General features: G+C 35.3%; 1 protein-coding gene across 4 annotated transcripts in view; it reads left to right on the top strand.

The window, feature by feature from the left end:
- The window catches only part of LOC106670960 (carbonic anhydrase-related protein 10-like), a 307,401-nt gene that overhangs the window by 180,599 nt on the left and 103,371 nt on the right, over positions 1–23,431 (top strand). For 3 of the 4 annotated variants that reach the window (XM_024227731.1, XM_014401668.2, XM_014401669.2), the window contains exons 4-5: positions 16,724–16,860; positions 18,273–18,464. In XM_024227731.1, the coding sequence (XP_024083499.1) occupies positions 16,724–16,860; positions 18,273–18,464 (329 nt within the window). Of the gene's footprint in view, positions 1–16,604; positions 16,648–16,723; positions 16,861–18,272; positions 18,465–23,431 lie in introns of those variants that run through there. The other variant, XM_024227736.1, reaches the window with a different exon arrangement.

Raw genomic sequence — 23,431 nt, 5'->3', positions numbered from 1 at the left:
AAACCAGGAAACAGTCGGGAGAGAAACTAACCAATGCTGGAACTCTTTTTTATATAATTGGATGGACTAAGATAGAAGGTCACGAGGCAATCGTAGTTTCAAATGGCGTGGAGGATTTAAGGGTGAAATGTTGAGGAAAGAGTTAGGACTAGCGGGTTAGTATGGAGAGATACTTTAGAGTGAAAACTGAAGAAGCGTGTTCCGATCAGATCTTTCACAAATGGGATTTTAAGATCTTCATGGATCGTTTGATTGGTGACGTAGAAAGGAGCATTGAGAAAGGATTAAATTCTTCGGATATTGGATGACTTCGCCGAACCCTACGGCTTGATTCCGTAAGTCCAAATAAGTCTGTCATATGCGTATTTTGTAAGCGGTTAGTTTGTTGCTAAGCTTATTGATTTTGGTCCCAGTAGGTATCTGATTATATCTTTTGTTAAGTTATTGTCCTTTAAATCTGTATCTGGGTTCAATATGAAGGTCAATTCATAGACATCAGTGAAAGTGATAGTGTCGTGATTGCTCTTATTTCCGGTCACTATGATCATACAGGGCCCTCTATTAATACTGGTCAGTGTTCCATCAGTGCCGAGCAGTAGACTGGCGTAGCCAAAATGGCAATGTTTTCAGGTAATAAACTTTTTATGTGATTTTGAATGTCGAAGAGAAACCAAAAAAACGAAAAATTCATGAGGTCAAACATGAAACAAGAGAGGGAATTTGTTACCTTTAGAAAGAATAAGTGGATGCAAAACTTAAGACTTAACTTCTCAATACATTAAAAAAGACGATATATGCATGTATAATTACGGTATTTTCCAAATGGATTCGAGGAGTGAAAGTTGAACACTACAAAATTTGCTTTTTCAAGATGGCACCCCAAAGTCATATATATTTCGTGTACGAGAAATAATCACTGATTATTTAAAATCTGATGCTGGATCAATCCGTGTTTATCAAATACCCAACAACCAAAAGTCCCTAAAAGAAGTTCTAATCGTAGTTCATAATTTATTATACCGTGTTGCTATTCATAACGCAAACAGTACTGAAATGTATAATATGTACTATATTCACCATCTGTTTTCATTTCTGCTCCTATTTTCCTGCAGAGAATATTCTTGAAATCTGAGTCCATGTATTTTGAATTTGCCTGATCATGCAACACAGAATTATTTCAATGGGTTTTTCGTTTTTCACGTTGCACGGCCGTGAAAACTGTAAAATATCGTCTATCGACTATCACGGTCCTGTGATAATCACTGTTGGCACGGGCACGGTCGCTCGCCGGGCGAGTGTGAACAAAGCCATTCAGTTTCCAAGAAGAATATTTTCAAACACGCCGGTGAAAGAAAATGCCGATCACGACACTGTCACGTCACTGATGTGTGTGGATCGACTTTTAGACTGCTATTTAAGTAAAGCCCAAGGTAGCGGACTTGGTTCGATGGTGGTATTACCTTGTTAATGTGCACTGGCGGGCAGGTTTGCCTTTGAGCGTGAACGTAACTTTTTGGCGTTTTGCTAACAAGTTTCTTTTTTCCATTTTTTAAATAAAAAAGAGAAAAACTACTAATATATAGTTAAATATTTAACAACTTAAAATATTAGTTTACGTTTAAAAAATATTTCAATTTTTTTTGGAGCTATAAAGGTCGAGAAATCTACTGATAATAACAGATATAGTTTAGTATTTGAAAAACAAAAACATAATTTTCGAATGTTTTACAAAATTCAAAAATTGTCATTATTGCAGTTTTTAATGCAGCGCTTATGCTAAAAAATATTGTTTAATCATTTTTCTAAGTTGAGTAGTTTTTTTAGAGCACCAACGGTCACACTAGTAAATTGACACCTTGTTTATAAATATAAATAAACGTATGACCTAATTCATGAGGACTTGTTTGGATCTGAAATATCTCAATAGTTAATCGTTCGCTTTCTGTAGTCTCTTAGATAGCGTCAAAAATAATAAATAATTCTCGATTAATTAGTTTGCACTAATTATTAGAAAAGATTTGTACCGCATGCGTAATATTTGTTTTTTCAATAGGTAAAACAATATGTACCTAATTTCAAAAGCTATCAATTTTTTCTTAATAACAAAATAAAAACTGATTAACTTTCGTAATTAATATAATCAATGACAAGATATTTTAGAAATTGGTTTAATGTTTTACATTTAAAAAACTTAGTTCTATGTGAAACTTCATTAAGAAGAATGAAGAATTCTTGGTTGATACCATTTGACCTAATTCAGCCGTTTAAAAAACTACTCCTTTTATTAAAACGCTTACCTCTACGGATACAATCCTGGAGCGGGGAATTTGTGAACTTTAAGAAATAAAATCTACTATGTTTAATATAAAAAATATATATCCATCACGTGAAAGAAAGGGGTTGTTTTACCTGAGGTACAAATGAGAGACTAGCATTTTAGGGCAAAAGCAGAGCGAGACGTCAAATGGCTGCAGATTGAAAAATACCCGCGAATGACCAGGAAAATAATACAAACACGCAAAGGGCCGGCGATGACCTCATTTGTTTGTCGCCCATGAACATCCATCATAACATATTACATTCAACATTGATCATCGTAACAGGCCAAACGAGGATAGCAGACTAAAACAATATACGACCAAACTATAAGTTCATCACACAAACAAAAAAATATCTTAAAAGTATAGGTTCATCGTTTAACTTTAATACCGTCGCCCTCCTTAAATTACGAGGAAACATTATTTTCTCATCGCGGGCGAAGTTATCGGCACGAAGTCCTAATGAGCTTCTCATTCCTTTCATGAAAAAGGCTGACTCGGATTCTTAATGGCTCAAAGCCTCGTATAATTAGGGTCGAACAAACAAGTAATTGGCTGATGAAGCGACCGATGCTGTTTCAGCGGGATCGGCGATCAGCTCAATGCAATAATTGGGGGTAGTTTGTGAGGATAAGTGATAGGCCGAGGTCACGTCATCTGTTTATCTTCAAACCTCGCCGGCTTAGCCAAATTAAGGGGTGGAGCCGTACAACAAGAGATTCAGGGAGATTGGATCAATTTATCTTTTGGTTTTATAACCCCTAGCCCCCAAATGCTTCTCAATCAATCAAATCTTACTATAGCTTTTTAATTAATAATTCTTAAAAGAATAAATATCGTTTTTAATGAATATTGAAGATAGCAAGATCTTTCCTACCTTTTCTTTCTTTGTACGAAAAAGTGGCGTCCTATTGTTGTTATCATGTTCGGAACTTTAGAACTAATTTTATAGGATTTTCCTTACTTGTATCTATTTGACGTTGGTTTTGAATAAGTAAATTAGAAAATATGTGTTCAACAAGGGTTATGATATAAGATTTGTTCACGCGTGAGAGGATGAACCCAAGACAGATCAAACCGACAAGGAAATGCTAATCAAAATGATCGGTTAATTTATGACATTTTATTGTTTTCAGTTCCGCTCTGAAATTACTACTTTTTGAACACAAGATTGGCCATAAGAAAAAGTCAACGTCACGGTTGGAATTCAAACCCATTTTCTTTGGAAGGTTAGAGCGTGGGGGTACTTTCCCGAAGGCCGTGGGTTCGAATCCCATCCGTGACGTTGACTTTTTCTTATGGCCAACCTCTTGTTAAAAGATTAGTACAATGATCGGTAATGATAAAACTAAAGGTTAATGATGTAGATCATCTTCAGGGCCTGGGATTTACAAACAATGTTTACATTTAACAATTACATTTAGGATGTGGAAAAGTGAATTTATACAATGCAAAATATATTTTATATTCAAACAAAGTATTTCTACTCACTCAAAGTGTTTGTCTTCTGTGTAATTGTGCCATTCTTGCGTGTCGTGCCGAGAGTGCCAGTGAGATTTTGCTGTTGTATGTTTATATAAGTTTGGTGTTGAAGGGGTGGGGAAGGAAGTCGGTATATAAAAGACAATTTTCTGTAAGACAATTCCATTTATATAGAAAGGGGATAAATAGGAATAGGAAAGCTAAATTGTTGGAAAATTAGACTATGTGAAAAGTATTTGATGTGTGGAATGTAATGTAATGATATATGTATGTTATCTATATTGTATTTGGTTAATGATATTGGCGTAGCTGCGACTGAGTTTACATGTATCTGTTCTGTAATTGATGCTGTGTTTATCTCTGTTGATATAATCCATTTCTAAGAAATTACGTTTATATTTGTTTTGTTCTGTATGTAATATTTTTGGATTTTTGAAATCAAAATTGTGTTGGTGTTCAAAGTGGTGGGTAGCGAGTGCTGTAGGATTCCCAGGCCCTGAAGATGATCTCAATAAAAGATCGAAACGTTGGCACGATAAAGAAAATGTTTTTCTGAAACCTACATCACATCCGACCGCATCTCACGATATCTGAATAACTTTCGATTAACGGTCACTAATCTCTACACATTTCTATTCAAAATATTCTTCTAAACAAATATTTCCCAGTCCTTAATGTTTACTAATACTGTGTATTTAAAATCGAAATCAAATGAGGCCAATAAGCAATCAAATACCCTGTTAAGCTGTTACCTTTTTAAATTGGTAATTATAATTTTCCTAATCTTCATAAAATTGATATAAGTCTCGTAAGTTCGATGAAGAAACTGAGCCTTTTCTTTCTACAACTAGAAGATAATCGTATTTCAAAATCTTGTGATCGTGTTTTAATATACATAGCATGCGTTATCTAATATTAATAATGTTGAAATAACCTCACTTATACGTACTTTTGAAAAAAACATACTTTTCGTGAAGGGCGAAAAACAAAAGTTTCTAACTCGCATTTGCTGCGCTAGCGATTCTGGGTTCGAATACTGACGCAACCCATGGAATTTTAATTTGAAACAATATGTAAAAAGAAACTGTAATTTGACTCATACTCCGTGAAACTGTAAACCCTGCTGTATGACAGGAATTACTTTACAAGTAAATATTAAAATAAGTCGGTAAATATTAAGTTTTTTGGTGATAACTTAGTTATAGGTCAGAGAGTAAATAATTGAGATGCTTTTTGATACTTTTTTATTACACGACATATATATTGTTCCAAGAAAATACCTCCGTTTGCTACCTGGTAGTTGTTGTTAAACAAATGGAACAACATTACTCTTACGTTGTATTGTTTAATGGTTGACGGTAATTTTATAAAAAATTGGCAGCGTTGCTTTACAGCCGCCAATCTGTGGAAAGAATGAAGAAACAGTTCGTAATGAAGGTGTAATACTAGGCAATAGTATAATTGCAGCCCCAGACCGGGAGGCAGGGATGCCCAAGGGCCCACTCAATCTACCGCCCCTCATGAATACCGCCCCCGAGGATACCGACAAACTACCCCTTTCTTTACACCAAGCAAGAAAATACTGGCAGCCCAAACCCCCTGTCCCATATTCAGTATATTAGTTTACCTTTTTCTCTTCCCTGCCGTCAGCGATTTACGGAAAGGGTAAAACACTCTTTAGGTTCTGAATGTTTCTTATATCCGTTCTCAATAAGCATAAACAAAATATGAAATGTTGACGGTTCAATCGTACGCTTTTCCTAGTGAAACCAGGAAAATATGCACTTATATCAAATGAAAAATGGGTTGGTCATGACCTAAAAAATAAAAAAATTATCAATTTTCTGCCATCGTGAAACTAAAGCTATTATGATGTTTTTAACTAGGTTTTTTGCTGTCCTTCCCATACCCTACGTCTAATTATAATAGACAAATATACATTTTCTGTTCATAATCTGAGAGAACAATGCAAATCTTTGCACCGTAGAAAAGATATTTTAGTTCCGATAAAAATTGACTCAGGTATGCAAGTTTGTACTGAAAGTATGGTACATTTAGGTCTACTCTTTTCAATTTTAACGCAAATTAAAAATCTTGGTGTTACACATATTCATGCCCATGGATTTTCCCACCGTTTAACCGATATTAATAATGGGGCTAAAAATGATCAGGATTTGTTATTCCAATCATATCTGGTCACCTTGTCAAAAATACCTTTGCGCCAAATTTCTGAGTCCAAACTAAATTTTCGAGAAGCGCTACTTTTAAATTAAAAAACTCCTTCTACAGATATTTTTTATGATCACGTGTACTCAACCTTAAGCCATTACCTTTATAAATTAGAAGGGAGCTTTATCAATAGCTCTCAATTGTTAAACCTAAACACCTTCAATTACCTCACCCTAAAACGCTAAAAATACCCTTCCTTTCTCTCCCCAAACTCAAAACTGTAATTACGTTCACTAATTTCGTGGTCCGCTTGACCAATTAATATATTACAATTAATTAAGGTTTTTAGTTGAGATAAAAAAGTCGATGGCACGAGCGGGATTCAAACCCACGATCTTCGGCTAGATACGCCGCTGCTCTACCACTTGAGCTATCGTGACCTCGATCCACTCTGACACCAACTTCCCATCTCAACCCCACCTTTTGAGTTTTCCCTCCTTTTCTTGGTATCCGAGTGGATCGAGGTCACGATAGCTCAAGTGGTAGAGCAGCGGCGTATCTAGCCGAAGATCGTGGGTTCGAATCCAGCTCGTGCCATTGACTTTTTTATCTCAACTAAAAATCTTGATTAATTGTAGTATATTAATTGGTCAAGCGGACCACGAAATTAGTGAATTAAAAAAAAAACCTTGCAATAAAGAAATATTTTCTACAACTATAAAATTCTATTCAATTTTTTCTCTCTCTTCTCATATAGGTCTGCTTTTTTTAAATAAGTATGTGTTATTATTTACACATTTTTATTAGTATATGCTATTTTCCCTCAAATTTTTATGAATAGTATTCGCCGTGGTATTTTCCTAACTTTAGATGTGTTGTTGTATGTTTATAAATGGGCTTCTTGTCTATATTAATGAATAAATAAATAAATTAAAAGGGGTTGTTTTCGATAAGTCACTTTTTTATTTTGACGCATTTTGGCTTTACTTCGTTGCGTTTACATATTCGTCCGACAGTCCAAAATTAAGAAAGAATAATTAATAGGTATCAAAGACAGGATAACAAGGGACAAAGGACTGTCATCAGAATGACATAAAGGCTTAAGAGATCGAAACGCATCTGCATTGCTGAGTGTGGGCCTTTTTGTGGCTTGCCTCACTCCGCCTATAAAGTCAGCAATGAAAATGGCGAGAAGCCGAAACAGTGATGATTGGCAAATCAAAATTGCCATCATCGCCATCAAAATACCTGTACCTTATCAAACAGAACTTACGATCAATGCGTTTGAATATTGGAATAATACAACAATAATTTATGGTAACACTATAAGAATGTATTGGTAATGCATAAAATAAATAGGGGTATTTTGTAAAGATTCTCGAAGTCTAGTCAGTGACATTTCAATTACCTGCCAATATTAGGCGCACTTGAATTATTGAAAAGGTAGATTTTCATTGAAGATTTTATAATAATATATTTAACAAAAATATTGTTCTTTTCTTATGGCAAAATTAAATTTTTAATAGTACCAAAAATGTGAGTTTTTTAGAGACCGATTGTTCAATAATTTGTTGGATTCATGAGAAGAGGTCATAAATGAGATAATTTAGTAAAACCCGTGTTTCATTTTTGCCTACGTTTCGACCTTCATTCGTGACATCTTCAGGGCCTCGATGAATTACAAAACATATGTTGATTGAAAAAAATACAATTTAAGATCTAAATATAAATTTTGAATCAAATATTTCCTACTCACAAAGTGTTGTGCTAATCTTGCGGTGTCATATCGGTTTTGTGTGAGTGTTGTGAAACGTGAGTTTGTTTTCTGCTGTTTTTATACGATTATGACAGGGTGGGGTACTCGGTAAATTTGGGAAATTTTCTTTCATCATAGGCGGTTTTATTTAACTCAAAGGAAGTCAAGAATTGGGATTTTCGGGATTGGACTTTTGATTCGGGGATTTCGATATTGGAAAGTAAGTTAATTATTGAAGACGATAACACAGGAAAGGGAAAAATAAAAATAAATTTTAATAGGTTATTTGTTTTATGATGTTGGCGTTGCTGCTAGCATATTCATTGGCAGCTGTAATTAGTGTGCCATTTGTCTGTATATTTAGCTATAGTTTATATTTTTATCTGTATTGTATTATTTTTCAATCAACATATGTTATGTAATCCACCCAAGCCTTGAAGATGACCCGAATAATCGAAACATCGGCAAAAAAATGAAAAAAGTTTTTTTTCTAAACTACCCTATTCTTTTCAGCTCCTCAAGAATCCAATAAATAAGCACCAACAATATTAACGTTTTAATGCAAATAACAAAGAAACAAAGTGACAATACTACTAATTAAATTGTGCTTTATGTAGATTTTTGTATGATGAAGAAGAAGCAGCGCTACTGTCCAAATATTTATCACTTCTAAAAAGACTGGTTGTCACTGTTTTTAACAAAAAAGGTAAAACAGAAGTACAAGATCTTTAAAAAGAAACGACTTTTAGAATAAGAAAAATTAAATACAAAAGTTCTTTAACAAAACAATAATAATTAAAGATTTACTCCAAAAATTTGTAATTAAAATTATTTTATGGCTGTGTTGTTTCACGTGTTAAATATGAGGGCTGTGATTGAGAAAGACGTGAAAAATTCAATAAAATATTTTATCCATCCGCGAGCATAGTAAGCATAAAGCGGGAGGGGGAATTGAAAAACTTGAGACGCTACAAAGGCTTGCAAAATATATAAAACATTTACCCAAAATGCATTACCTTTTAGCTTTTCCTTTGTGGCACTGACATCCTCTTCCTTCCCGAAAGGCCCGGTTCAACACCGGTCGGCATCAAGCCGGGACCTTTTTGAGTTCATCACCTAAACAAATCTCGCCCCAAGGCGTTCGTTAAGGGCGGCGCGCCCTTTGGGAAATCCTCTTCCATTTACATCATTTACGAAAGGAATAACATTATGCTCGTTGTGGTGAAGGAGTGACATTTTACACAACGGTGAACACTTTTTTTGAACAAAGTACGTTTTTTATCACATATATGTCGGTAATCCCCGTTCAAGTATAAACATAAAACAACCACACGCAGACAAAATATGGCTGATAAATTTTCTCTTAAAGCCATGGCATATGAACCTCATATTTATTCTAAAATCATCCAACTCAACACCCAAGTACTGGAAGGTTAAATCATCTCCACTCATTTCAACAGCAGTGTTAAACACTCATGCGCATTATCGTTACATCCTTCATAATAAAAAACTGCCTCAATACGAGATTCCCTAAGGCACATTATGATGTATAGTTCTCCCAAATTTCCAACATATTAGTAATACCATAGTGAGCAATGTATTCATAGGCAAAATAACCTCCTGTTGGCCGGAAGTATATACTATTAAATTCACTAATTTCATGGTCCGCTTGACCAATTAATACATTACAATTAATTAAGGTTTTTAGTTGAGATGAAAAAAATGGCAAAATGGAGGGAAAACTCATAAGGTGGGGTTGAGATAGGGAGTTGATGTCCGAGTGGATCGAGGTCACGATAGCTCAAGTGGTAGAGCAGCGGCGTATGTAGCCGAAGATCGTAGGTTCGAATCCCGCTCGTGCCATTAACTTTTTTTCATCTCAACTAAAAACCTTAATTAATTGTAAAGTATATACTTGTAAAGTATATTCACAGGTGGATCAAAATCCCAAGATGGTGTGGGCTGTGCGATCTATGATTCCAATATGAATTATAAAAAACAGTACAAGCTTCCAAATTATAGTTCGGTATATTCCGCTGAGTGTTATTCTGTCCTAAAAGCAGTTAAGTACAACCAATAGGTAGCAAACCAAACAACATTTTAATTCTATCTGATAGTAGAAGTGCACTGCTAAATATAAAACACTCTACATTAGAAACTTTATCGAATCCAATAATAGTAAAAATAATGCACAACCTCTACATCATGAAGCGAAAAATTGATTTGGGTTACTGCGCATTGCGGAACTGTATACCTTGTGTGTAGGGGGTCCCTCCAGGTCGAAACTAGCGGATCCGCTTGTGCTGCGGTTTGGTTTATAGTGGAATTTCTAACCACCCCCCAGAGGAACCTTCGGTGAAGGAAGCCTATGAAGGCGTCCTTTTTAAATACCCGCCAGGGCTCACCAACTACTATTACATTCCCACGTAGTAGGGGGGTGGTAATCTACTGTGCTTGAAACTTGGAACAACCTTGCGCTACCCCGTAGTTCAGTTGTTCATGCACTCTCCCCGTGTTTTGTTGACAGGATCTGGTAGCCTAACGCCATGGCTGACTCAAAAGCCAACAAACCCTTTACGCATTCGAGGGTCTCTATAGGCGTAATCTTCGCATCCTCGCATGCTATACGTTTCCTTCTTCCGATCTTCCATATGCAGGCGAAGGGTACTTACGGAGATCATGCCCACAAGGAAATAATTGTGGCAATTGTGTGACTGCCCTACACACATCTCCGAGTAAAAATTTTTCATAGATACCTTTCTCCACATGTTTTTATTCGGGTGGAGGGTGAAGTCTCTTGCTGTTCCGTTGAACACGAATCCTCCAATATCATCGATCGGTCTATGTCTTGATTGAATGAACAGGTTGCGATTCTCTTTTTGTTCGGTATTCGAAGAGGCATAAACAGTGGCTGCCACGAGAAGGCAAGAGGTCGCTGGAACGGGAGAGGTCTGGCACATTACCGTTCCCCATCTATTACCCGATACGTATTAGAGGGACTGTGTTGACGCAGCCTTTGCATCCTCGCACGCTTTACGCTTCTTTCGTCGGATCATTCCATATGCACTCGGAGGGTGCTTATAGAGATCATGCATAGCCGTAGGTGGTATAGTACAAAATCTGAAATAAATAGATAAAACAATTGAGAAGAAAGAGGTTCGCGCTATAGACATTTGGAACAACATGAAAATTGTTGCTGAGTTATTATTTATTTCAACTTGTCACCCCGGTCTGGTTTGTCCAGACCAAAAGAAAATTTTGTACGGGCGCCAGATAATCTTTTAACTATCAAGGGGGGGGGGATCAAATTTTGGCGGCCAGGAGATAGCTCCGCGTGAGACGGGAGGGTTCGCAATGGACCTGACTGTTTGTTAAGTGAAGAAATTAAAGACAAACACAAAGAAATAAAAGTGTGATGGTTAACTAAATATATTTACACATAACGAAATGAAATTAAGTTACTTATCCTAACGAAACTAAAACTATATACATAACATTTAGGCCTTTAACATGCAATAAAATGTCTGAAGTGAGCACTCACTCTTTATCTTCTCCGAAACAGACACGAGACGGTATCCGATGACGAGAAAGGAAACGATAGATGGTAGATGAAAAAATCTTCGAACACGCTCGTAGGACGACTCGTGCAATCCTGACCGTGCTGATGTGGCTTCCTCTCCGCCCGCTCGAGTTCCGGCCAAAGTTCAAAGCGTCCGAGCCAACAATATCCACACCAACTCCGGGCCACGACTTAATTACCCGATTACAAACGTTAGCATTGGCATTTTCATAAAGAGGTTTAATAGTATTCACTAAATTACTGCTCACTACCACCTTTCGTAGCTTAGTCCATAACATATCAAGTCTTATACAATAGAAATGCTCTACAGACACAAATATTACGTATAAAAAACGTTTCTAGATACTTACTTGCTAGAAAATTATGTTATACAAAACGAATAGATTGTGGGACATGATTTTCCTTCCAGAATGCCCTGCTCTTGGGAAATTAGTTTGATAGAATACGACCATTCAATTATTATCAATCTCATCAATCTACATAAAATGAACGGATGATTTCGTAATTCTTCATACTAGTTTATTTGCTCGAAATGTTGGCGTGAGTCCAGTTTTGAAAGCCACAGACCAAAAGGGCTGTCCACTAGATCGTCAAAGCGACCCTCGTTTTTTACGGACGGTCCTAAAGTTTGTCAACAGTAAGACCGCGGTCGTAGCGGGAGCCGGGAGTTTCGGGGGCGGCGGATGGAGTGAGGGGGATTGGATGGGGGTGTAAAAGGGCAGGGCGAGGAGGGTGTGAGTGTGTGTTCAGGAGGGTGTGAGAACGAGAAGACGGATTGTCCGGGGTGCTGTAAAGCTGGCAAGCCTTTGTCACTACGTTTTGTTAAGACTGAAGGGGATTGCGGGGGTGGGCGCAAAGGGTGTATACGAAGGGAGATACGCCGGTCACAAAAAAAGAAAAAGCTCTCTCTTAATAAAACGCGCGTTAAGAAAAACACTCGTTCAAAGACCTTAAAGCCAAAGGGTATTTTGTACTATTTAGAATCCGATTGCCCAACATTTGTTTTACTTTTGAATGCAATAGACAATAAAATAAAAAGAGTTTCTGTGGTGAAAAAATTTCGATTGCTGCACGAAAAATACACTAATAAAAATACCTAAAATACGTGTGGTGATTAGTGACAGTTAATCGATATTTATTTAGAAATCGTGAGATGCGGTCTGGCGTGATGTAGGTTTCAGAGAAACATTATCTTTATCGTGCCAACGTTTCGATCTTTATTGAGATCATCCCTATTGAGAGGTCCTGGGATTTACAAACATTGTTTACATATTACAATTACATTTTGGATGTGGAAAAGTGAATTTATATTTTTGCTATTTTGTGTTTATATTTTTTATATAAACACAAAATAGCAAAATCTCACCGGCACTCTCGACATGAACGCCAGAATGACACAATTACACAGAAGACTTTGAGTGAGTAGAAATACTTTGATTGAATATCAAAATATATTTTGCATTGTATAAATTTACTTTTCAACATCCAAAATTTAATTGTAATATGTAAAAAATGTTTGTAAATCCCATGCCCTGAAGATGATCTCAATGAAGATCGAAACGTTGGCACGATAAAGAAAATGTTATTCTGAAACCTACATCACACCAGACCGCATCTCACGATTTCTAAATAAATACCTAAAATACATTTTTTGTTAAAAATAAACCCAATTTAGGACCAACAAATGAAACGAAAGTTTCGTCATTGTTATTAATTTTCACTTTGTATTAAACTAAATAATAAGTGTTTTGATAGTAATCACATCCTCGTTGACCCAAAATGGCAGCACATTTACGTAACGGAAAAAATAAAAACAGTATCACAAACAGAAGAAAAATACAATAGAAACCAACAAAACAATTTGAAAAAAGTTCGCGACATAATTTACAACACAATCTGCAAATTAGGCAACAAACCCGTGTTGTTACACGACTATGGGCTCATGCGATAACCCACAAATTCTCTAAAATACACGAATTCCTGCTGGTCTATCAGTGGTAATTATTTGCCGAACTCAATAAGTTGTCTTAGCTCTTTAGACTTTAAATCCATACTATATTGGAATTCCATAATATATTTAAATCCATATACTCCAAAGACATTGATAAATGCATCAAATCGCGATTTAACACTTGGTTCAGAATGATATCTAATCTGCTGAACAATATTTATTTTTTAGTTTATCCATTAGGAAAATAACGTTATTAGTTCTGTTAGGACTTGCTAATTGTGAAACATTAAAAATATTCTAAAATGGCCGTTATTATAAAATTAATACAAATGACATTTATTTAGTTTTGTCCATGTTAAAGAAACGTTGCACCATATTATTTTTGATTGTACAGTATGCAACCCTCTAAGAAGGATTTCTTATTTGTAAACATGCACAGTTTAAGTTTAAAACTATAGAAAATTTGTTTTGATGAAAACCAGCATAAAACAATAATTTATTTCTATTTTTTGCCGGAGTTTTAAGGTTGAGAGCCTTTGCGTTATCAGAATGAGTATACTAATACTCTTGCTGTACTACTACTAATAATTTTACTGAACTGAAATATGTAACTGAAGAGAGATATGTGTAGGTAGTATAGTACTTAAAAGTAATAATTACATATCTGTTTAACCTAATCATTTTATTTATCAGTTAAAAACCCAATTTATTTGGTTTGTTTGCAGTTACTAATTCTTTTTCAAAATGTTAAGAAAATCTTGTATTTCAAATTATGTTTTAATTGATGAACAACAATCCTTTTCTTTCCTGAGCCTACTTTATTACAAGAAGACAAGATGAGGCTTTAGGATTAGCTAGATTCCCCTATTTCGGCAATTAATTAGTATAGTTAAATCGTCGTGGATATCCATTAGGCACGGCAAGTATGGGCAAAAACAAAAATCCGGCAACTAGAAGATGGAATCGCAAAAAACGAGCTGCCGTCTACTTTTCATATCATCGACCTATTCCAAGGCCCAGATGCGGTGAGATCACGGGCGATGAGGTTGCTGTAATGCGTTCTGTTTTATGGTTCATGCGATCTGGACGAGCATTTTCGTTCTTTTCTCTATAAAATTGTCGTTGAAACAGTAATGACTAATTTCAACTAATTAATCTTTTTATGTAAGGCTTGGGTTGAAATGAAAAAGTCAGTGTTACGAGCAGGATTCGAACCCCCGGCCTTCGGCTAAATACGCCGCTGCTCTACCACTCTAGCTATCGTGACTTCGATTCACTCGGACACCCAAAAGGAAAAATGGCAAAAAGGGGGAAAATTCGAAAGGTTGTAGGCTGAGATGGGGAGATGGTGTCCGAAAAGTTGTAGGTTGAGATGGGGAGTTGGTGTCTCAACCTACAACCTTTCGAATTTTTTCTCCTTTTTGCCATTTTTCCTTTTGGGTGTCCGAGTGAATCGAAGTCACGATAGCTCACAGAGCAGCGGCATATTTAGTCAAAGGTCGTGGGTTCGAATCCCGCTCGTGAAACCTTTTAATTTCAACCAAAACCTTGCATAAAAAGTTTAATTAATTGAAAGAAGTAATTTAGTCAATAAACCTCGAAATTTAAGGAAGTAATGACTAATGTTTGTGACAACTCTTGGTCCCAACATTCTCAAATTCTTCTTTAGTAACATTATGAAAAACTAAATGTATACTACAAAAAATATATATGTGGTGATTAGCAACCGTTAATCGATATTTATTTAGAAATCGAGAGACCAGACCGCATCTTACGATTTCTAAATGAATAAAATATATAACTAAAGTTATATATAGAAAAACGTTTCTTACATATTTTACTTTATACATACTTCCGATAAATAACCTAATAGTTATTGACTATCGCTGATAAGGTAGATGAGAATTTCTTGGGTGGGAATTGCCCTTCTCCCTTCTAGGATGTTGCTCCACCAAGATAAGTCATTAATTGATCAGTTCGGTAATTGCTGTTATCTATGCCTTTTCGGAATTGTACAGAAGAGTTCCTGTACCTATATTAGTTGTTTAATACTCATATTTTTTTCATCTTACACTCGATCAAATCGCATTGAAATTTGCTTTTCCTTCATCATCTCACGCAATGAAAACTTCATGTTAAACGGATCAAATTTACATACGTAGGGAAGGAAACGTACATAAGTACTAATGTATTTAACAAATAGTACTTAAAACGAAAAACACAAACTATATGAAATCGCACCCGACAAAAATCGTGCAACTATATTATTACGCGAATATAGACAATATATTGAACATACAGAAAACAAAACAAATAAAAGGCCTACACTTAAGATTACTTATGGACCGGATAAATCAAACTACTTCCACCTAAACCACCTCCCTAATATTATAGAAGAAGTTGAAATTTTTGAATGAAAAAAAAGGCGAAAACGTACTGAATTAAATAAACCAACAAAAGCTCACTTAAAGCTCAATACTTTACACAATTTAAAAAAGGAAACTTGCTCTCTGAAAAAATTACACAATTTAAAAAAGGAAACTTGTTCAGTGAAAAAGTCGTCGACAAAAAAAAAGTGGTCACAACAATAAAAAAAACCTCGAACTTGTTCCATCAAAGATACTAAGTGATAACTCGTCACAATCTTCCTACCTTTCATGAACAAAAAATAGTTGTCTGAACACAAATTTTACAGAGCCAGAAGATGACAACGAACCGAAACGAGTTTGATGTATGCAAACAGCAAGACTAGGAAGACCAAACTCAATATTCAGGTTTGGATGCTTGTCTGCGAGTCGGTGAACATTTACTGTACCGTCATTGGGTCCGTCTTCACATGCTGGTTTGTTGAACTACTCAAACGCGTTTCGGCAATTCGCCATCTTCAATGAGGAACTCAAGTTTAAGTGTAGTCGGGCCCAATAAATGATTCAATGCCAGTTCTGCATGAGTATTTGCAGGATGATGAGAGCTACAGCAAAACTTGACCGTGGTGTACTGTAAGTGCGTAAGTCACCCAAGTATGATATACGATAGTTGATCATTTAAATTGTCGAGACATAATGAATTGTATGTATGGCTATAATACATATAAGAAGATAGTCCATTTGAATGGAAATGTTGTTTTTTTCCGAAACACTATCTACAAACTTAATATAATTTTTCGTGCTTACATTAAAGAAAGAAAAACATTGAAAATAAAAAACATGCACATAATTAAAATTATTATGAATAAGATCATGACATGAATTATGCGTACGTATGTTTTTGTTATCAAGCTGCCCAGTAAAATTAAAGGAAGCAAAAAATAAACAGGATAATGCCATTTTAAAAATAAACATCCAACTGTCAGCTGAAAGCTTCCGAGAGCTTAAACACGTCAATAAACTCGGTTTGGAAAAAAATATGTTTTTGTTAATTCGGTCAGTCGGAGACGGTCAAAAACTAAGGGCAAATAATTGTTTCAGGGCCAGATTTCTGGGGGCTTATCAACCCAGATTGGAGTATGTGTACAAAAGGGCGGCGGCAATCCCCGGTCAATCTTGAGCCAAATAAGCTTCTATTCGACCCAAACCTCCGGGCCCTCCACATGGACAAGCACCGAGTAAGTTCAATTTATTTATAAGATCCTATATTTTATTTCCTTTCACTTTGGATTGTGTAACATGAAGAAAAAAAGGACACTAACAGTAACAAACAGGAGTAACACTAACAAAACGCATTTAGAGCAATTACAGCTTTTATTTAAACCATAATAATCTAATATAATTTTAACAGGTGAAAGATAAAAAAAAATAAATTAGCTGTATCATAAATTTGTAAAGATTTATAAAAGCCATGTTTAAAAGAACTTAATCACGCAATAATAATTATTTGATATTGTTTTTGTGAAAGTACATTTCGTTATGCAATAATTGTCAAGCCCGATGTTATGAATGATTTTAATTTAATAATCTTACACATACTTAAATTGGATTTATGATATCAATTATATAGGAAATTAATTAAAAGAGAGGTAATTAATAATAAATACATAGTTCAAAGATAGGTTAAACTTGAAGGGTTTATTGAACGTTGTTGCATTGAAATTTATTCAAATTGATTCGATACAGTTTATTTAAAAAACCGTTCTTTTGTATCTTAAAGAAAAATAACAGACCAAACTTGCACATAGACAGTCCCTAAAAATAGATTTAATAAATTAAATAAATAGTAAATATTTATTATTGTTTAAATTTGTTGAGAATAATTAAGTTTTTCTTGGAGATAATTGAATATTAATCATTGAAATAGCCAATTAACACAAATTTTATTTTTATTAAGCATAATTCAAATTATAATCACAGCAATGCAAACAATATTGTCAAAAGTCTAAATTATAGCAGAAACACTTCAAACAAGCAACGATGAAAAAATGTTATACTTAAATTTTTTTGCCATTTTATTTTGTATGAATTATAAATTAATGTATGAATTATGTTGTTTAATTTACTGTATTGTGTATATAAGTGAGATTCAAAATTAAATGAATTCTTTCAGTTATCGTTATTTTTTTGTAGAGCATTATTTAAACAGAGTACTGTTGGTTCTATAGTTGATAATAATTAATTATATAAAATATTTCTTTCTGATCATGAAATTATTTTAACTGCATGTAGAAATGCTTGTAGTGTTGAATCAGCTCGCTATGAACGCAAATCCTGTATTATTTTATTAAGTTACGACTTGCTTCTGGGCTATTTCTTATACAACGAGAATTGAAGTAATGAAAAGCTTTCTTCGGGGAAGAGCAAGGGCGGGAAATGACGGTGCTGCGGGGAGGGTAGTTTGTAATTTATTACGCCCATTTTTCACCTTGGCTGCTGCACGCAATAACTCAATTTCTTTGTAACCCGCTGCCGTCGGCGATGCCTCTTCCTTAAGATTTTAACTTAAAAGACTTTGTTGTATTTAATTCTAAGTGGAAAAAGGCAGGGTCGTCCTATTATATCAGGGTCCGCTATTTTTTGTTTACAGGTGAACGGCCTGCTGACGAACACGGGGCACAGCGTCCTGTTTAGAGTAGACAACACGACGAGACAGCACGTCAACTTCACAGGCGGACCCCTTTCCTACAAATACCAACTACACCACATCCACGTCCACTACGGAATGGACGACGAGACGGGATCGGAACACACGATCAACGGGCACACGTTCCCAGCAGAGGTATAATTTTTTTGGCTTTTGGAAAAAAGTCTAATTTTTAATTACTCGCTGAAGCAATTTAAAAACATGTCTGTAAAGGAAAGATTCTTGTTGATTATTTGTGTTACCGTTCGTATTAATCTGCTTATCAACATTGGCTTGGTTTTTCAGACACGATTCGACATTTTGAGTGCGAATCTGTGAGTTTCGTGTTGACATGTTTCTTTTGTTACATCGTAAAAGGTGGAGATTTATGTCGGTGTTTTTAATAATACTTTTACGAGCTTTAGAGGTGTATATTAAAAAAAATCAAGACATAATTTCCGGTGGAAAAAAATTCGTTACCTGGAATTGCGCACAAAATTAAAACATTTTTTCGAAATCGAGCACGTCAGTCGTAAATTCGAAATCGAACAAAAGATTTGCACACGTTATGAGGCTATGTCGATGAATTTTAGGAATTCACAGTTCTAAAGCGTTTCCATGATTCAATGTTTTTACATGGAGTGTAAAATTAAGCGAGTACAACATAAGAATTTGTTCCGGCTTTCCTCCAAATAATTTCTCATAGCAAGGCGGTTGAATAGTTTAAGACCCACATGACGAATAAGCCGTGCTGGTTTGAAACCTAATATAACGCCGATTTAGCGATTAATCCACGCTTATTTTTCTTTCTCTCACTCACCCACTCTCTCACTCTCTCCCTCTCTCTCTCACTTTCTCTCTCTCTCACACACACACTCTCTCTCTCTCATACACACACATTTCTTCTTTTAATTAGATTTAAAGGAAATTAGGAAGAATAGATGGCCCCGTACAACGATGTTCTGTTGTTCAAAATTTATTTTTAAACGAAACATAATTCAACAAATTTTTTTTTCCTTTTTTATGGTCCACAAATATAAAAAAAAAGAATAAAACTAAGACAGATAATATTTTTGCTCCTAAGGGTGAAACGTCCTCGTAATTCAACAGTAAATGTGTTTCTTCTTGTGACTCTAAAGAAAAATAAGATTTTGAAGACTTTCTAGCGCATTTATCGTATCGTAAATAAAGTTAAAAATATATAGAGTGGTAAAGTGGTGCACTTAGTAATGCGCCAGACCACATGTTCCAATCCAAGTAGGCGAAAATTATTCGTCTTTCTACACTGAGATGAAAAAAGTAGCCACCTTCACTGTTGTTAGTAATTAATTGCATCGTTATGACTTATATTTTGTTGTTTACTGAATATTTTTACAGAATAATATTAGACGATGCTGGCACTCATCACTTTAAGGTAAAAGTCCCCGGGTCCGCATCCACATCGGCACGCTGAAGGTTGATATGATCTCTGCTGTTGCGAATCCTCGTAAGAGAGAGAGAGAGAGAGAGAGAGAGACAGAGAGAGAGAGAGAGAGAGACAGAGACAGAGAGAGTGACATGATGCCACCACGTCGAATGTAAGCGGTGTTCATCGCAAAAGGAGAGAGAGAGAGAGAGAGAGAGAGAGAGAGAGACAGACAGACAGAGAGACAGAGAGAGTGACATGATGCCACGTCGAATGTAAGCGGTGTTCATCGCAAGAGGAGGAAATACACCGTACTGAATTAAATATTTTCTTCATCGTATATATTATCATATATACATATATATATATANATATATATAAACCTTTTAACTAACCATCCCTAAATATTCAATTCAGTACGGTGTATTTCCTCCTCTTGCGTTGATCACCGCTTGCTTTCGACGTGGCATCATGTCACGCTCTCTCTCTCTCACTCCCTTTCACTCACTCTCTCTCTCTCTCTCTCTCTCTCTCTCTCTCTCTCTCTCCAGTGCTGTGGAATATTTTCATAAATCTTGAACAGCTCCATTTTTAATTCCCAGGAAGCTCCTGGCATCATTGGACGACGTTTTACTCTCTTTACAACTCGTTGCAAAGGTGTTCAATAGGGTTTAAGTCGGGACTAAATGCTGGCTACTCCAAACATTGAAGTGAAGCCCGTTCCAAGAAGTCACTAACGAGCCTTGCATTGTTATACATAAAAATAAAACCGTCGCCAATTGGGAATCCTCGATAGAGATCAAGATTGTGTGACTTTTGATGTGATTTCTTGCAAAATTGAACAGTGCTGTTCCGTGCCGCGTCAGAAGTTCTGGACCAGTCGTAAACCTTCTCGCACGTAACCCAGCTTCTGACCATTAGCATTTCTTACTTGAACAAAGACGTGATCTGAACAGCGGTTGAATGTCGATTAAGGAGTACATTCGAATCAATAAAATGGTCAGTTCTCTGAAATATGGGAAGTGTGCGACCTGATTCATACCTTCTTGAGTAAGCTCTAGTATCTTGGTAGCGATGGAAGTCTCCGTGGACAGTTGTTGTGGCCACAAACGTTTGACTTTCTCCATTACCAATAACGCTATTCAAGCCGAATCTGTACCACTTAAAACCATCACTCATACAAATTTGAAACTTAAAAATGGTACAACTTGAAGAAATCAATCACCGGAACGTTATAAAGAAATTAATTAAGGTTTTTAGTTGAGATAAAAAGTCAGTGTCACGAGCGGAATTCGAACCCACGACCTTCGGCCAGATACGCCGCTACTCTACCACTTGAGCTATCTTGACTTCGATCCACTCGGAAACCAACTTCCCATCTCAACCCCACCTTTTGAATTTTTTATCTCAACTAAAAACCTTAATTAATTGAAATATATTAATTGGTCAAGCGGACCACGAAAACTAGTGAATTTATTAAGTTAAAATGAAGTATATCTTCATTAAATTTCTCCGTGGCCATTTCATTTGTCGCCGAGAATCAAATAGATTACATGACATTTGAAAAATGGCAAAAAGGAGGGAAAATACAAACGTTGGGGTTGAGATGGGAAGTTAGTGTCCGAGTGGATCGAGGTCACGATAGCTCACGTGGTAGAGCAGCGGCTTATTACTTAAGGTTGTAGGTTCGAAATCCGCTCGTGACACGGAATTTTTTATCTCATCTAAAAACCTTAATTAATTAAAACATATTAAATGGTCAAGCGGACCACGAAAATTAGTGAAGTTATAAAGAAAGTTTACAGAAAAGAGATTAACTATTCAAAGATCAACTATTCAGTTACAACATTCAATTGTAAACACAAGTGGGAGATTTTATCTGTATTTTATTTACTTCTAAATCTTTAAAACGAACCGCATTTTTGTAAGATATTTAATGGATTGTGGTCACTTTTTTCCCCTCTGAGTGGATTAGAATAACGAAATCTTTTAATAAGAGTTTAATTTGTAACAAACTTGTGTTTTTTATTAGATGTTTTTAAATAAAATTAATATTTGACATCCAACTTAAACTTATCAGCTTTTTATACGTAGAAATGATTGATGTTTTGAAGAATTAATTTTTTAGTTTGTTTTTAGTCGGACTTTCTGTCCATTTTTTGTTTTTCTGTCAAAAATTATCGCTCTATTTGATCTTTGATTGTTATAATTATTTTCCAAATCTCTTTAATTCCAAAAATTCAAACAATGAAATAATAATAAGTAGATCGACAAAATAAAACTGTATGGAGTGGATCGAAGTCACGATAGCTCAAGTGGTAAAGCAGCGGCGTATTTAGCCGAAGTTCGTGGGTTCAAATCTCCCTCATGGCGCTAACTTTTTCATTTCAACCACAAACCTTATATAAAAATATTAATTAATTGAAAGAAGTAATTTGTTCAATAGACCACTAAATATAATGGATTTAAAACAGTATTATTTTTCACTTTTTCCATCGGCGATCATTAACCATTTCTTGCATAGAAATATACTCAATTAAGCTAGTTTTTACGTTCATTCTCGTTGAATTGACCATTACCCTGAACGGAAATGTTTTAAATTTTATGAAAACTGATTCGTCTTGAAAGAACTTTAAGATAACAAAATATACAAAAAACATTGTGTATTTGAAAGAGTAAAACAATCACGTATCGAGATGACCAGAATTATATCTCTGAATGATAATTTTCTTATAATTAAATAGCAACTTAACGCCGCGATCTTTACGGCTGATAACGTTTTGAATATTTTTGAACACAAACATCTCTTTCTTCAATAGAAAACAATGTTAAATTGTCTGGGAATCATGTTATAAACAAAATCCGCCACGTTTGCTTATAATTTTTTTTATTTAATAAATAATACTGAATGGGCCAATTTTGGTCGATTACCAATTTTTTTTGGTAGGTTAACGTTATCGTATGACAGGAAATTGAGTTGAATTGAATAGGTGGTTAATCGTATTCAATCGTGTGGAGAGAAAAAACACCCATGAGTTGCATAAAAAGTGGAATTTCAACGGACGTTGACTAAATAAACATGGGCGCAATGTACATGTGTTGTATGCGGGGAATAGGGGATGGATGAAAAATTGGTTTTAATCTTAACCGCACGACCGGTAAAATGTACACATCGTCAATATTTTACATATACACACGGAACACTTGTTTGTTTTAGCAAAATATCGGCAATCAAAAAGCTTGAAATTATTTAAGAGAATCAAATCTCTAGGCCAGTAGAACATTTTTTTTTTAAATTCATCTTATTTATGATTTTCGGAATATAAGGATACAAGGGATAACGTTAATCAAAATTGTAAAACCCTTATAATCTCGGAGGCTTTAATAATAAAAACAATATTTATAAATGAGAAAAGGTTGGCAATAGGGTTACTATTAAGCCTCGGAGGGTTACAATTTATTTCCAGAATAAAGAGGTTTCGAAGTGGGAAGTGGAATATGCCGGCCATTCTGGCTCAACCCCAACAGAACCACTTCACCCATTTAGGAAAGGACGTTCGAAGACAGATTCCAGAGATTTAATCGGTCCCTTCGGGCAAACAAAATATTGTTGTTGTCACTTCATCAAATTGAAAAATTTCAGCCAATTTCGCGTATAGCGAAGACTCAAAACTGAAGAAGCTCGGATTTAACACCATCAAAACAACATGTTAAATAG

The sequence above is a fragment of the Cimex lectularius genome, unplaced genomic scaffold (genome assembly GCF_000648675.2).
Source record: "Cimex lectularius strain Harlan isolate CLEC.00 unplaced genomic scaffold, Clec_2.1 scaffold38, whole genome shotgun sequence".
NCBI classification, from domain to species: Eukaryota; Metazoa; Arthropoda; class Insecta; order Hemiptera; family Cimicidae; genus Cimex; species Cimex lectularius.
Note: the sequence above shows the minus strand (reverse complement) of the source record. Positions and strands in the feature narration are given on the sequence as shown.